This window comes from Etheostoma spectabile, chromosome 12, assembly GCF_008692095.1.
Source record: "Etheostoma spectabile isolate EspeVRDwgs_2016 chromosome 12, UIUC_Espe_1.0, whole genome shotgun sequence".
Classification (NCBI taxonomy): domain Eukaryota; kingdom Metazoa; phylum Chordata; class Actinopteri; order Perciformes; family Percidae; genus Etheostoma; species Etheostoma spectabile.
Window position 1 is genome coordinate 15076081 of NC_045744.1, and position 16888 is coordinate 15092968.

The 16888-nt window shown below is 38.0% G+C and overlaps 1 protein-coding gene across 1 annotated transcript in view; it reads right to left on the bottom strand.

Moving 5' to 3' along the window:
• Nucleotides 1-15074, bottom strand: part of ak5 (adenylate kinase 5) — a 73639-nt gene extending 58565 nt beyond the window's left edge. Inside the window, exons 1-5 of the mRNA XM_032531377.1 lie at nt 14653-15074; nt 13087-13273; nt 10971-11138; nt 6943-7115; nt 3090-3203 (exon numbers count right to left, since the gene is read on the bottom strand). Coding sequence (XP_032387268.1) covers nt 3090-3203; nt 6943-7115; nt 10971-11138; nt 13087-13273; nt 14653-14712 — 702 coding nt within the window. The 5' untranslated portion in view covers nt 14713-15074. The remainder of the gene's footprint in view (nt 1-3089; nt 3204-6942; nt 7116-10970; nt 11139-13086; nt 13274-14652) is intronic.
• Nucleotides 15075-16888: the final 1814 nt, after the last annotated feature.

Genomic DNA, 16888 nt, shown 5'->3' on the forward strand with positions numbered 1-16888 from the left:
GTTCAGCAATTTATTGCAAAAACAACACCAATTTCAGGAAATTTTGTGAGAACTACTAAGTAAGTTTGGGGGAGCAATAATTACACAGAAAGAAATCCTGAAGGGACTGGACTATGAAGACAACCCCCAGAGTTCCAATCACATTAATCAGTAATATTAAGCAAACTAAATAATATAACAATGGCCACTTGCTTTTCTTCCAAACATCCTAATGAATTACATACCACCCTTTTGTAACTAATCCAATACACTTTTTTTTGCTGTTGTTATCAAATTCAGCGAACATCTCCTCACACTCGCTGTCTGTTCTGTGTGTACTCTGAAAAACAAATCCAGTGTTCATACGCAGCCCTGACTCTGTAAATGGAAAACAAACAAAGTGGCTCAAACCAAGCCACACAACATTATTCCATCCATGATTGTGCACAGGACAGGGGAAAGGCCAAGGATTTATAAAGAGAAGGGCAGTGTGAGTGAGAGGGACATAGTCCTCCTGAAATATGAATCTTGTCTAAATGGGACTCAAGACTCTGATGTTATCTGTCATTCTCTGTAATGCATCTGACATGATCAGATTATGAAGCCAAGCTTTACTCGTGTTGACCCAGATAGACCCCAACCTATTCCCCAACCACTCTCAAAGTCATTTAGTGCTCATTTAAAAGTTGATAAATGTTAAGGGATTTTAAATGTGAGAAAGAGAATCAATCCTTTTAACAGCAATCAACCATTGTGTCACACCATTGGTCACTCAACTGTAAAGGATAAACATCCATTAGGGCGCTCCAATTTAGACAGAAACATTGCTGTACACTACAAATCATAGCTTCTGTTGTAAGAATAACAGGTGTACAACAGTCTTTTGTCATTTATTGTCCATTCTTTGGTAATTTACATGGCGGGACTCTTCATAGAAAACAAACTCTCTTTTCATGTCCTACAAAACTTGCAGTTGCTTTATTTATCCTCAGGGGCCAGTTTTTCAAAGGTAAAATGATCAGATTTTGGTTTATCAGATTGGATAAAATCTTGAAAATGGGTTGTTCAAAAGGAAAAGATGGAATCTGAAATCAGATTATATCCCGGAATCCAATCCTAGTTTTAATCTTTGTGTTGTTCAAAACTTTTCAGTAGGATTTGGATAACTTTGATCCAATAAAAAACAGGATTATCCTGATCTCAACAGGGGGTAGGATTTCAAGGTGGATTCCAGGAAGAAAATGTAGTAAAACTTGAAACTTGGTCAAATAATTTGTATCATTTAGTGTATACCCTTTTATTTATTATTTGCACTTGACTTGTGTAACCGTTGTAGCAGTGATAAAGTAGATAAAATAGACATAGGCTACCAATTTAGGTATTCAGTATAGTTAAGTAAAAATAAAATAAAAAATAAAAATGATCTTGTCCGCATGAAAATCCCCCAAACAAATTTCAATAACATTCAAAAATAATTTATTCGATTTTTCTGTCACTCATCACCGTATATTCATTTCAAAGAAACAATCATCAGAGATGAACCTGTCAAAAATCATTTCTGGTCCACAATGTATTTGTTAATATATATTGTGTTTTATTTGTTGTGACTCAGATGAGGGGTCATAAAAGAAATTATGAATGGAAGTGGATGTTTATGTTGTTTTTGTGTTTTGTCTCAAAATAAGAAACACTTACAGTGACCCCATGTTGGCTCTTCTAGCTGTTCTTTAGCTGGTAGCCCACATTGTGATATGTTGTCCCATTTAGAGCACTGGTAATCCGGATGTGGTAATCTTGAAAACTGTGTATCTGGATCAGGGTGATCCAGTTCAATGTTGCTTTGAAAAACCGGCATAAAAGTAAGACGGATTACCTGATCCTAAATAGTAAAAAATGGGACTTCTAAATCCAGATCATTTTGATCCAGATTAAATGTTTTGAAAAACTGGCCCCACATCCAGAATGACAGCTGCCAGACAGTTCAAGACTTGTTCAAGGACACTCTAGTAGAGCAAAAGCTTGACAACACAAAAAACTGTGAACTCATGTTTCAAGCACACTGACTGGTTCATAGCTCCTATTTCAGAAACAAATGTAAAATCTAGTCCATAACATGGCATACAGTCAATTATTAATGAGAGACTGCAACATCAACCAAACTCCATCAGTCAGTATCTTAAAAAAAAGGACACTCTGTAGGTTTTGCTTCAAGGATCCATATGTGGAAATTTAATTTGCTGATTTAGAACTGAACTAAAACTTCATCTACAGTAAGTTATATTTGTTATAATAAAAACACTTTTAGTTCAGGCATATTTGATCATTATGGAATGGCACTATTCTCTATGATGTCCAGGACACCCCGGAGGTCCTTGAGGGTGTTCTCCAGGTTCTAATTTAAAGTAAAAAATATCACTTTAAAATTGTTGTAATTAGGTTAAATTTAAAAGTATGGTTGCACATCACCCATTTGTCGCCAAAACCTTTCAGATAAACTTATCAAAGAGATTCAATATTGACAACTTGTCAAAGAGTCTAAATGTCCTGACAGTGACCCTGAGGTGCCGTGGAGTATTTGATATCAAATACATCAAACTCTGGCGGTGTGACTCAAACCACGGAGCAACCTGTGTTGCAATCGCTACTGTCGCAACTGTTGATTCTGTTGCATAGATCTCCCACACTATGGGAGATAAGACCTGAGGGATAACAGGACCAGTGTGTGGTGCGTGACCAATTCATTTACATATTTGACTTTTAGCATGTGCTACCTAAATGGCTCATTGTATGTGTTGGACTTTGGAACTTGTGTGGACGTCAAAAGAAAGACATCATGTGTTCCAGTTGATCACAGGTTGAAACATCTGTAGTTTAGTCATTAGGGAGATAAATAGTAGTTTAATGTTATGTATATACAGAAGGAGAATTAGGGATCTCTAGGTTCTTCAATTTTGATTCGAAGTGCTATAATTACAAAATAATGATGCACTTTTTTCACGTCACTCGGCCTTTCCTTAGCCTCTATTTATGGTGCTTTCACATTTGGGTCAACAGGAGTTGTTTTCTTGGCCTGAAGAAATAATCAAACATACTTGATTAACTGAACTCACCTGGTCTTCAAAGGACAAGGCCTGTCCGACGTCTCGAGGGAACCCATCTATGACAATACCATTAGCGTCTGGGATCTTCATGATCTTCTGCTTGATCTCAGTTATTGTTGTCTCCTGAAAAACAGAGAAATAAACAGGATTCATAATTACGTGTAATTGTCAAAAGATCAATAAGACAATTACCATATAAGCAGAGAGTTAATTGGATTTTTTATTATTACAAATAGCTCAACAATTAGCCAGATGCTTTCTGAACTCACATTTTACTTCACTTTATCACATTTTAAATGTTTAACAATATGGGCAGTTCTATAACAGAGCGACTGGTTTCACAGGACATTTCAGCTATAAATTATAAAGCAAAAATGTTTCAATTCTTAAACATAATTAGCTTGAAGCATGATGGAGAAGATTCTAGTTTGGTTAATGTTGTTGCAATTCCCAGATTCCTCAAGGTGGTAGGATAGTTAAAACCCCTTGAAAATAGATGAGCTGCTGATTGAGTCTTATGACTATTAAGGTGAATGAAAGAACTAATGAGAGCACATTAGAGAAATCCACAATATAATAAATCTATTTAGCCAATTATACTTTAATATTGTTTACTGAATGCAGCAGAACAACTGTCATCATTAGCCAGAGTAGTGGTCACTGGTCAACATGTGTAGATGTATTTCCCCGAGCTGAATGTATCGTGTGATATGGCAGAGATACATGAGCACCGCTCAAATCTAAAAAAAACATCTGTAGCCAACGCGGTGTAACACAGACGTTAAATTTCCCTCCAACCACAGAATAAAGGCAGTGGCTTGCAGAAATTAAACCTAATCTAGATTCCATCGAACAAATGAATGTATGCGTGTAAGATAAAATGTGAAAAGCTAATCTAAGAAAAGCCTTCTTATCCACTGCATGGCCTGATGTCTGAGCACTCACAGTCATATCTGACTCCAAAAGAGATGTTCTATTTACAGCTTTACACCAGCAAACATACAGCAGCTGAGGCTGATCATCACCAAAGCTGCATCCAAAATTGTTCATTCACTTGTTCCTATATGATAAACTCGGTATGAACAGTACATTAGACATTCATGAATTATCATCATTTTGCATCATCACAAAGGTGCAGTCTAACAAATGTAACAAATTATGTAATAATTTTTTTTTTCTCTTCCATTTTGTGTTAAAAAAATAACACCAATCGCAGATGGTGGTAACATCCCAGAGAAAAAGATCGTAAACAAAACAAGTAAGTACATCTTTGAAAAACAATTCTTTTGGCAAAAACAGATGGATTCTAGAGGTGCTTGGAATAATGATAAGTTGCATATCTTAATTTCTATGACAACTGAGCTCCATCTGCTGAAAAAAAACTGTGTATTAGGGGCAGGGAAGTGGAAAGATAAGTCTCTTTTAAGAACTGCTGTTTCTCAGGCCAAGAAAGGTTTTTAGTTGTGTGTGTAGTCACACCAGAAAATTAACCAATCCACCTTTTGTTTTTAATTTGCTGTTTATCCAATGTACAAAGGAAATGGAAGAGCTACTAACAGTTACAAAAAATTAAACGTATTGCTAGTGGTGGTGAGATATCCTCTTGGAAAACAAAATAATATGTAATAATTCAAAAGAAAAATTGGTATAGACTAGATCAGTTATACACTAACTGCTACTTTGACAGTTAATTAACATAACATAACATAACATAGCTTAACATAATACACTTGTCTAGAATGGAAGTGGTACAAATCTTTTTTATCAAAGAAAAACAAAACAAAAACAATAAAAAGACAAAATGCTATCAAATGCAACATCTCAGTCACACACACAGTATAAATGGGTATTTTAGCTGACTTTTTACAACACACTGGATCCTGCTGAACCATCGTCAAACAAATGTCTACAGTCTAATGATGTAGATGATGTAAAGTGCAATTAGTTTTAATTTTAGACCAGACTGTCAAACAACCAAGATCCTCTAATGTGGAGGCCTGTGGGAATTCTGAGGGAACAAAAGGTCAAATAAATACTGAGTGATTTGACCTTGCAGTGATGTACAGTCAAACAGCAAGAACTTCAAGTTTGCAGCACTGAAGAATCGGCACAGCTGAGCACAGTTACAGTCCTTGAGGAGAAATGCATGGATTTTTTCTAGCCTACTTACAGAGAGAAATGTCTAAATCAAAGAAATATGTCATTAAATAAATATTTTGATACATTTGGGAAAAATGCTTATTTGCTTCCTTGCCTGAGAATTACATGAGATCGATACCACTCTCAGACAATGTCAAACTATTTATTTTAATTTGCTCTTAAAAACATGACTCTCCAATTAAACACCAAGGTTTCTTGCATGAACCTAGTATAAACTGTCAATTTGTTTTAAATTGATAATCGATAAAGCTATTTGGATAATATGGTACAAAAGGGGAGAATACAATCTATAACTTCTGACACCACTAAAAACAAGCTATGAATCTGTAAAACCCATCATCAAACATGTTACATGCATGTACACAAGCAACACTGTCATCCAGGCTTTTGTTAGGAGCTTCTGAGTAATGAGTCTTCTCATATACCCAAGGGTATCTTGCCTCTTCCTCTCATCATTACAAACAGAATCATTAAGAAACCAAATTCTACTTTGTTTTACTAATCATTGCAGGAAATGAAATGCTCTACAGCCACAGAATTCGCTTAATCACATATAATATGTCTGCAGCTTGGCCTACTTTGCTGTTTATCTCACAGGTTCCTGGACTGACGTCTGGTGATGGGAGATGCGGTGTTGTGCTAAACAGGCAAGGAAGGGATGATAAATGATGATGTGGGCAGTTATTGAGGTAATTCATGAGGGGACGCAAGCTAAACACAAAGCAGGCGTGTGCTTGGTGTCTGTGTTCCAGCCTTATACACCTCGCTGCATCACCAAATGCATCATGGTGCCCATGTTGACAATAAAGGCCGCTCTCTCAGGTGTTTTCATTCTGTCAATCAAACAGACAACCAAAATCCCTTATATATATATATATATATATATATATATATATTATATATATATATATATATATATATATTATGGGTCTTAAATCCAACTGCATCACCATGATACTCTTTCTTTGTCCATCAAAAATAAATAAATACATAAAGGCAATTAAACTGTCTTTACAATCAAGTCTTTCTGCAGGCTTCTTTCTTATCTATAAATGACTTAAAACTAATGGGTGTCTAGATTAAAGGAAATAATTTATAAAAAACAGATGGTTTTCTTAGAAAGTAAAATAGTATACAGTATGTGATTGTTTGTTACTGTAATAGGCTTAAACATAAATAGAAAAAACTTTTATGGTTATTTATAGTTAATGGTTTGGTTGTCCCTCTGTCCTGGAAAACGTACAATTTGTATATTTGATTTGTTTTAATCTTAATTTAATACACACCTTGAACTGGGAAGTGTAAAGACATCATGTTGGTTAACAGTGTTTGAATAAATGCAGCACAAACAACCGCATGGGGTCTGTGCCCATTTTCGTCCCTGGCAGAGTCATTATCTCGCAAACAAGGTTGCTAATAAGACAGATAAGCATCCCACTCTGCAGCACGCTTGTGATATGGATGCTGCTAATTAGTCCCTTCTTACATCACGCTGTGATAATGACCTGCGAACGACTGGACACACACACACACACACACACACACACACACCACACACACACTCACTCACACACACACACACACACACCACACACACACACACACACACACACACACACACACACACACACAACACACACACACACACACACACACACACACTAACAATCTCCCACCCTCTCCTCCTCTGTTTCTCTGCTACCTGTGGTGCCAGCTCTCCGTTGGTGATGATTTTAGCGATCAGGCTCCACTTTCTGTTGCTGGTGGCATTGTGGATCATCTTCTTTCTCAGCAGCTCGCCTACAGACACGTACTGGAAGCCGTAGCGCTCAGCAATCTTCAGGCTCTGTGTTCCTTTGCCGCTGCCAGGGCCACCTATAGCACAAAGGGAGAGCTGTTGATGTTTTGGGAGAGAAATTGTTGTGTGTGTGAAATGTGTCTGTGTGCGTGTGAAACATTGTGTGTGTGGGTGTGTTTGCGTAGGCGCATATGTATTGGTGAGAGGAACCCAGACTATGTGAGACTTTGTGTGTGTGTGCATGGCTCTGCATGTTTGCAACTTTGCAGCTGTGTGTTACTGCTTATTGTGGGGGACAAGGGCATATGAGGGTGATGATGAGAGAAACAGGTATGTGTGAACCTCCTACATTTGCTACCAAATCCTCTTGTTGTTTTATCTCTCCATTTCAAGAGGAAAAAGAATGTGCTGAGGAGCGACAACAGGAGAAGACAGCTCTTAGCTTGATGCTGGATAGTTTAGTTCACATCGTTATGAATATTTGTCAGGTTTGCCCTTATGATAAAATGATCAGTTCTCAAGTCCTCCTAAACTGTAATGTGTAAGTCAAAACCATATAGAGTTGATATTTTGGAATTAAATTGCCCTTAGAGAATCCAGTTGTTAGAAATCATGTTTAAATGGTGCAAGATAGAAATACTATTCGAGCTGTCAATTGTGAAAGGCCTGTAAAAGCCATCTGACAACCTGAATGCTGCTTTTACTGCGTTTCATTCCAGGATTTCAGAAATGCTACTGTTACCTCATAAAAGCCAACCACACAAACATTTCTCCCGTATGAAAAAGCCAGGACAGAACAAAGGGAAATTAGTCTGAGAACAAAGCTGTGTGGGTAAATTATTCCATCAATGTGTTTTGTGATTTTATTAGGGAAGAGGAGAAGAGTGTGCACCTAAGTGTAAAACAATCAAAGTGTAATCACATCAGTAAACAAATCAATGATAACTTATTCATTATTTGGTCAGATTTAATTTAGACAGTCAAGTTTTGGAGTTACTGTATTTGTCCTTAAACTGAATCCCAAGTGATGTTAGTTCATTGTGTAAAAGAAATCTTACAAGTATTCAGTGTCTGGGTTAATCTTAGAGTTGGGGCTTTCATAGCAAGAAAAGCACAGGTGCAACTAATAACGGTAACAATGACCCAGTTCAGTTAACCTCCTCTTCTTATTTCTTAGTTTGTACATCCTCGATTTCTTTCCTCACCTCGACTCCTCTCCTCGCATCTTAGCCCCTCCCACAAGAGATGCGAGCGGAGGAGGATAACGAGACGAGGAGGCAAAGTATGCATTGTGAGCCGCGTGTAATACCAGTTCCCTCAAACTGGAAGACATAAATGTAATGCAGCCATCATCATTTTTCTTCTTATGTCACATGAAAAAGCCCACAGATTTAACTAAATATCCTTGTCACATTGTATATTAGAAAAGATAAAGTTTTGTAGTAGAAAGAAGGGGTGGGAGGATCAGAGAGATACTCTTATACGTATTTAAAAAATTGAATTTTCTACAAATTAGTAGTTTGTAATGTTCGACCAAGCCTCCTCCTGACGACAAATGTCTAACTCAATCTGTCTCTCTCTCTCAAAACGTTTGCAGCAAATCCTCCAAAGAGATGACAGCTGCTGCCATCCTGTTTTTCCTTTAAAATAGAGCACAATGTGCTCACAAAGACTAAATAGGAACTGGCTTTGTGCTGCAAGGACAAATAACTATCATCCACACTATAGACAGACAGTGAACATCCCAGGTACAGACCAAAAATAAAAACATGCTGCAGCAGAAGGTTTTTTTAAGAGCTTTTAGCAGATGTCAAAGTCCTTTTCTTGTTTATTTAAAACCTAAATAAACTATTTTCAAGAGGGTTTATAAATAGCAGCATTTTTCAGTCCAGCTCAACCAGTGTCGTTACTCTTATTGTGCAGCTGCCATGCTTAATTCATAAGATTAATGAATGTATTTGACAGGTTAATGCAGGCCCTTCAAAGAAATCAGATTAAGGGCTGTGACACACTAACCCGAGCCGTGGGACAGTCTGGCGAGGTCAGTGACTCGAGTCTGTTCGGTGAGTGGTCCTCAGGGGCCGTCGGCCTTCATTTTGGCCGACCTGACATGCACTGTCGGCAGTTGGACTCAAATGACCAATCTGATTGGTGGAGTGCTAACCCGGAAACGAGGAGCAGGATGAAAAATCGGACAAATTGTTTTTTAAACTGACCTTTGTTGATGTGAAATGAAGACAGATTTAGCTGCATTTTACTGCATGGACTATTTCTCACTTAAAATGTTTTCAGAAACACGTTTTAGTAAAATATGAGATTGTATCCTGAACAAGCCACCAAGGCAGTCTGGCTTTGAACTTCAACATAGATATATATGGAAATTCTGGAGAAACCAGACCCACGTGACGTGTTTGTCCAATCAGCTGCCGGTTTTCATTTTTGGGCGACAATACAGATTAGCACCGCCTGCTGTTATGTCGCTTTGGTGTGTTCCACTAGATGTGCTGCATCTATACCTATATGCATGTTCTTTTAAAAGTGAAAGAATGGCTTTTGTTGTGGATTTGCTTTTCACCCCAACTTCACTTGCTCATCTGCTACAGATCCACTCATGACAATGTAGATTTGCTTGGGAAGTTCCTATAACCTGTCTCGGACTGTCTCTCTGCTCACTTAGTCACTTGAGTTAACTTGTGGAGTTGTGGTTGCCTACGAAATTGTAAGTTATAAAGCTTTTGGCAGCTAAGATGGCTAGGACTAGTGGTAGCTAATGTTGCAAGAGGTTTGTGTGTAGCGCTGTTATCATTATAGATTGAATTGTAGAAGGACTTGACTGATCCAAATAAATGACACTAGAGACTCGCGACTCATGAGTTAATTTAAAAAGTCGGGTTAAAGATCCGAATGAGTCGCAACTCAAACAGGTTTACAGTTTGTGTTATCATCTCTCCATACTATCCGCTTCAATCTTTGATGTTCCATGCCTTTGGTAGCATTCTCGGTAAGTGAAATAGATGCTGACATACTGTTCTTTTATCTTTGTTAGTTATTGTCAGTAAGTTTGATGTGCATATGTACATTTTTGATGACGATTGATGGCTCATACTAGACTGACAGTGTGCTTCAGTAAGCTAGTTTGCTACTATTATCTTGGGTTGTGCTACATGTAAGTATATTTTAGTTTATTTAGATAAACAATGTAGCCTATGTTATATTACGTACACTGTATAACATTACATTGCATATTTCCTTTATTTCATCTTATTTGTTAGCTACTGTATTACTATCTGTATGTATACTATACTACCACATTACAGTGACATGTAGTTATATTGTTTTTACAATTATCATTGTATAATATTTGTGACTCATTAATATGTAAGTAACATGTAGTGTAGGTCATTGTGTTTCATTTTTCATTTTCATTTCACCCTTTTTAAGTCAAATAAACTGAGTTACGGCCATCACAGTCTCCTGTGCTTGATGGTGGAAGGTGTTAAGCTGTTGGTCAGATTGCACAGGGTTACGTGCATTCAGGACATTTAAAATACCAGAAAAAAAACACACTAGTGTGCACACACACGTACACACAATCCCTGACTCTTAGATTCCCATCCAGGCCATTTATTTTTAGATTATCAGCAAGGCTGATATAAACTTTGTATTTTGTTAAGCTGTTTATATAAATAGATAAAGCTCTCATCAGAAGCATTAAATAGACGCAGTGTTTTTCTATGTTTACACATAAAAAGATCGCCCTGTCTTATCTAATGGAAAACATGAGTCAGTCAGAATCTAGATGAGCAGCTTCAATCTAAAACATTGGATGAGAAGACATTTTTGCCCCAAAGTTTCCTATTTCCTCTGTTATGTACTGTAAGTGAACAGATATTTATAGTTTTGTGATTTGGTGTGGTGCACTGGTCCTTTACCGATGACGAGGATGACTTTGGGTCGCGGTCTGGATGGATCAAACACCTCATACTCCTCGATGAGTTCCGCGGTCTCTGACAGGTCCGAGTCACTCTCAATAGAAAACTGGCTGATGGGAGGGAGGCGGTCATAGCGTCTGTAGGGAAAATTGGGACTGTCGGGCAACACTGTCACACACACACACACACACACACACACACACACACACAGATGAAATGTGTCTGCTTTTTTAAGTGTTGATAGAGAACTCTTTTTTTCAAAAGCCTTAAACTACACCATTAAAAGTCTAAATTTAAGTATCAAAATTACCAACAATCAGTGGGCTGTCAGTCATTTTAAAGGTGCAGATGTTACATAATTTCAAACTGTGTGTCAAGTTTCAGAACAAAAACCAAAGAAATTCATGTCGTTTTAACAATCACAGTACATTTGAGATCAAAGTGTCTCATTGTGATGATTTCGTTGCTTCATTCAGTTTGGTAATTATACAGCGGTCTCTGGTGATGAAAGCAGTGAATATAACACATTTACCAAAGATGGAAATTATCACTGCGTGCTATTCCAAGGGAGCAGAACTGCTATAATTTACATAGAGAATAAATAATATCTCCTTACACTCTATCATGAGGATGAGGATTGTATTAATCATGAAATTTTTACCAATGACAACACAGAGATGGAAATAAAGGTTTTGTTGAATTTGAGGAGAACAGAAAAGCTATTTTACGCAAACAATTTAGCAAAGCACACAGAAGGTTGCAAATTAAAACTAATGCTGCCCAACCTGCGTGAATCCTAAGGCTTTCTTTTGCCCTTTTAACATTTCTAAGACGTTGAGCAGTCAATCAGGACGAGATCTGATTAATTTTGGCGGTGAGAACAGCATTCCCTTCCAGCAAACGTTTAATAACGTGGCAGATTTCAGACTCAGCTTTCAGCTGAGAGGGGAATTGCGGGACAGAGGAATCTCTATCGCTGATTAGGCTGCCGTTCCCAGCATCTAAACACTACGGCTGGCAACGTCTCTAGGCATCTAAGTTAGATATATCTAAATTTCTTAAAGCCGTCTGCCCTCAAAACATTTTGACTGTGAAGTTCTTTTATTTGAAATATCTGTTACTGTCTGCATTGTTGTGTGACTTATAGACACATCACTCATATGTACACTTAAAGATGTAAAAACATAACAAGTAACTGTTCTATTTGCATAACTCACATCTATTATCATGGCAGTGCCTGTGTGCATTGCTTCTATGCTTCACATCCATCATCAAACAAAAAAGTACATGTTTGAATTTACAATAGACCTAATACAACTGCCAATAAAATATGACATCAGCCTACAAGAGTAGTTGTTGACTTTGCTTTGCAAATTCAAAATACATATCTTCCTACATTGGTTAGACCTGCTGGAAACCACAGCTGGAATTAATAATTGATGAATAAAGAGCCGTTCGGTATCCCCACTCATGTGAATGATTAACTACACACGTTCAACTGTCTTTTGCTGCATGGTAACAGGCTTCCACAGGTCAGTGAAGGCAGCACAGGCTGAGATCTGCACTCTGGATGCTGTTTTTAGACTTGATGGTTTGACAGGCTTGAAAGCAGCCACAGTGATTGCTTCTAAACTTCATATTGTTGAATACTGTGTATTCTCTTTTATCAGTTGTGTGTGTGTTTGTGTGTGTGTGTGTGTGTGTGTGTGTGTGTGTTTATGTGTGTGTGTGTGCACTCTGGTGTCTCAGCTAATACTGCTGGTATTTTTTTTTTAAATCAAACAAATGTATTTAAGCACACAGCTGCGCTTAACGCTGCATCTGCAAAAAAAAAAAAAAAAAGTCCATGTCATAACGCTCTAAAAGTCTTCTATTACAAGTGTTTTCAAGAGCAGCACAACAGCTTTAACAATGTGTCTGCAGTGGAGCTCATACGGTAAGGTACAAATGTCAACAACCTTTCCTGTTCAAACAGTGAGCCAGTTGTGATTGTGTAGGAGAGTAAGATGTTCTGCTGCCAGCATTCTTGGAAAGAAGTCAAATATATATCAAACTTATTACGGATGATCTTCTTACTGTGATCCACTGTACTGTACAATTAGCATTCACTGCTCACCATTTCTGAAGAGGGACCTGCGTGATTGGCCGCCGTTGAGAGGGGGAAGGGACTTCTTCTCCTGGCCCACAAAGGTATCCCACCGCACCTTGTCTGGTCCTCCGAGGTCCCTGGCTTTCTTCAGACAGCCCTCCAAGTAGTCGATGGGGTCATCAGGCCGGTAGTACATCAAACCTGTCAGCAGGCTCTGGAGAAAACAATGGAGGAGGATATAATGAGGTACAGAGGAAGAATAGGAGAGAGGGAAGAGATGTTGGTTCTGGCATCCCTGCATCTTTGTCATGATGTGTTGTTCTTTTACAGCATGGCAGGGGTGAGCAGCCCATCTTTTAATGAATACATATCTGGTTGCCTTGGCTTGGCTCCACCGGGGAAACAAAACATCTAATTTTGTCAGAAGCTGAATTGGTCATGAGGGTTCTGTGTTTATTTGCCAGTCTGTTATTGGGGTAGAGAAATGTCTATCACTGATGATGAATGTGAGAACAAACTCCATGCCAAAACACAAGTCAAATGTATGGTTGCGTGACATCTCAACCTGACATCTCAACCCTGAATGCTTTAAAACAATAACCTTCCTCTGGGACTTCCTATTTCATCCCCACCCTTCTCACTAACAACTCCCACCGCCAGCAGCATGGGAACACAAAGCTTCTCCCAACTGAAAACAAGTTGATGTGCTTATTTAGCTGATTGATAATGAATACACTTTGATAAGAGTAGCAGTAAATGTACAGGGCAGTTATGATGGTGATGATGATGTGTCACTTCAGCTCAGTGTAAGTTCGAACTGTCTGTAAATAAACAAGTAGTGACTTGCATACATTAGTTGCACTGCACTTGGGATTGAATCTAATTAAATGAGCCAATTTGCTTCCCCCTCAAAAATATACACTAGATACTATAGACACTATATTGTTATTTTTCTGTCTATGCCGCTTAGAGAGTCTATGCTATCTTTATTTTACTTAATAGCCCGTTTTACCTGGTATTATATAATAATCCTTTAGATGCTTCATTAATGGTTCATTTTTCTTTCACACCATCTCAACCACCAATATATATCGCTAATTTCCCTGTCATGTCATCATATTCTTTTCTGCAATAATTCTATTTTCCTTTCTAAAATTCATTATGGACATTAAATGTTGTTTTATTTTCCATATTCATTTTCCATGTTAAAATAATGAAGACTCCAGCTGAGAGCATCTAAATGTATTCAAATGAAAATCATACTAATAACTAATTTCCAAATATGCAAAGGAGGACGTCATATTCGGTTTATTTGCATTTCAACTAATAATGATTATGTGTTATACTATAAAAAACACATTGAAGCAGTTTGTAAAAATGATTAGTGTTTCTCATTTAAACTACTACTTTAATCAAGAAGTATATAGGCGCATGTTCGCAAGTCCATCAGCCATAACAAGATGTATGTATTGCATATCACAAAGAGATCTTTGCCGCCACTCTGACAGGCATCGATAAGTAACATGAATCTTTGTGTAAAAATCACACTGTCAAATCGGCACGTATCTCATCCTTACAAAGAACATCTCTCACCTCAAATAGTTGAGGTATCTCCCGCCGTGCGAGATACTCCTTGGCATCGTTGGTATTCATCTCCAGTCGGATTTCCTCTGAAATCACAACTTATCCGTAGCGTGCTTTCTTCTCCTCGTTTTTCTTTAGCTGTCTCAGTGCCGTAAGGTATAATTTGGTTACTAACAGAACTCCAGTTTCCCCTCAGCGCATGTTTGCCCCGTGTGTGGACTTTACAACTGGATTCCTGCAGGCGATGCCACAACGCCACCCTTCTCGTTGATGTGGATGCGTGGCGTGTCCGTCTTCCTTCCTACAGCGGTCTGCTTCCAGCACGCACCATGTGCGCCTTGACGCTGGCACAGTGGTTGCGCGCTGTGCCAAATAACGCACGCACCGCCTTGTAATGGCGTTTTTTCACAGGGACATAGTCAGCCTGGAAACTTGGTGGTGATATTGTAGTAACAGTAATTTAGAGAACAAGGAATTATCATAAATATGTGAGTTATGATCCTCTAGTAGCCTAGGGACTTTTATAGGGGAACCACGCCCATTTTCAGAATCAAGCTACATATTGACTAGTCTTAGACAGCCCAAAATATGAAAGCTCTCTCCCAAATCCTAAAACCAGAGTGCTAAACATCAAATCTGTGATGTCATCAAATATAAAGTGTGGAACTGCTCCATAGATAATACATTGCCAAGATGTTATCGAAGGACACTGAGAGCACCCAGGGGAATGTTCTGAGCATATGCGTACATTTTCTTTTTTTACTGCGCACAATACACTCATTTCTGGCTTTGAGAGAAATTAGTTCAAGTTCACAAATGTTGATTGGACTTTCCTGGGTCATGAAAAATAACATATTGGAAATATTAATTTAGGTGGTGAGCAGAGTTGTACTGTAACCAGTTTGACAGTTGACAAAAACTCCATGGTGCACTTCAACTACATTGCATGGCCTTCCTGAGCATGTATGAGCATCCAAGATCAAGAAAGAATCTTCAAGCTCAACATTTTGAAACTAAGAGGATTTGTCACCATTGCAAATCACCATTTCACTTGTAAAACAATGCAAAACAAGAACAATGCCACTTTGATTGCCTGGTTTGTCCCATGATCCTTATAGTCCACTAACCCTCTTGACAATTGGACAGCTGGCTTTAAGTCTCCTTGTTGGTTTTATCAGAGAACAACTTTGGATCAGTTCAGTGTCATCAGTGTGTTACAAAGTGAAGATCAATCCATCTGAATAACATTTCATGCATGACCGAGAATCAGTCACTGTTGAGGACAAAATAGATTTTTTTTAAAATAAAACAATGAAGATTTATGCGAACCAAAACTGTTTTGTTGTATATATTTTTTTGCCTTTTAATTTTCTAATGTGATGCATTTGGATAAGGGCATTAATGTGATGAGGTCTGTGTGTAGGAATAGACGTCCAGAGGTTTGAAGTGGTAAGCAGACCTGTATGGGCCCTCTGCAGTGTGTCAAAACTGATTTTAATGCAGCTTTTCTAGTCGACTTTCTGCTTGTAATGTTACATGAAAGACATGTTTTTTCATAGCTTCACCTTGTACTGCGGGCGGGGCTCCCAGACACTTAGATATTTCTGCAATAACATGACATGCATTTTGACATCTTCTGCCTGTGATCTAAATGTCACTTCTTATTACAAAGGCCCTGACCAGTTAGCTGGAGAGGGCATTTGAATATGAAGCTGTCAGCATCACTTGATGTCTATTCTGCTTTATTTCATCAAATTCATACAAACAATGATTTGCTGAATTAGACATGCAGTCATCTGTGTACTGTAACCACTTAAGTGGCTTATACTTATATTTAAAAATGAATTGCCACGTAATGTAAAAAATATTTAAAGAAACTACTACAGCACACAAATCATTGTATTAACAAAATTAATAGAATGTGCCTATGAACTTAGGTATTAACAGTTCAGAAACAAAACCATATCCAAAAAACTAGAAGAAGATGCAACTCTAATGGGGACTGGATGGAGACCTTGCAGAAATATGAACACATTTGCCACAGTACAAATCAAATAACAGTGAAATCCAATTTGCAAATTTCTAAAATCTTTTTACCATGATATCACATTGACTGCCTCTAGCAACTCATATGCCCACATTGTTATTAAAATCTTGTTTTTCTTGACATTAGCTTCACTCCTGCAAAGATTTTGTCCATGTAATGATGAGCCACACACAGACAAGCTGCACCACCTGTTGACCA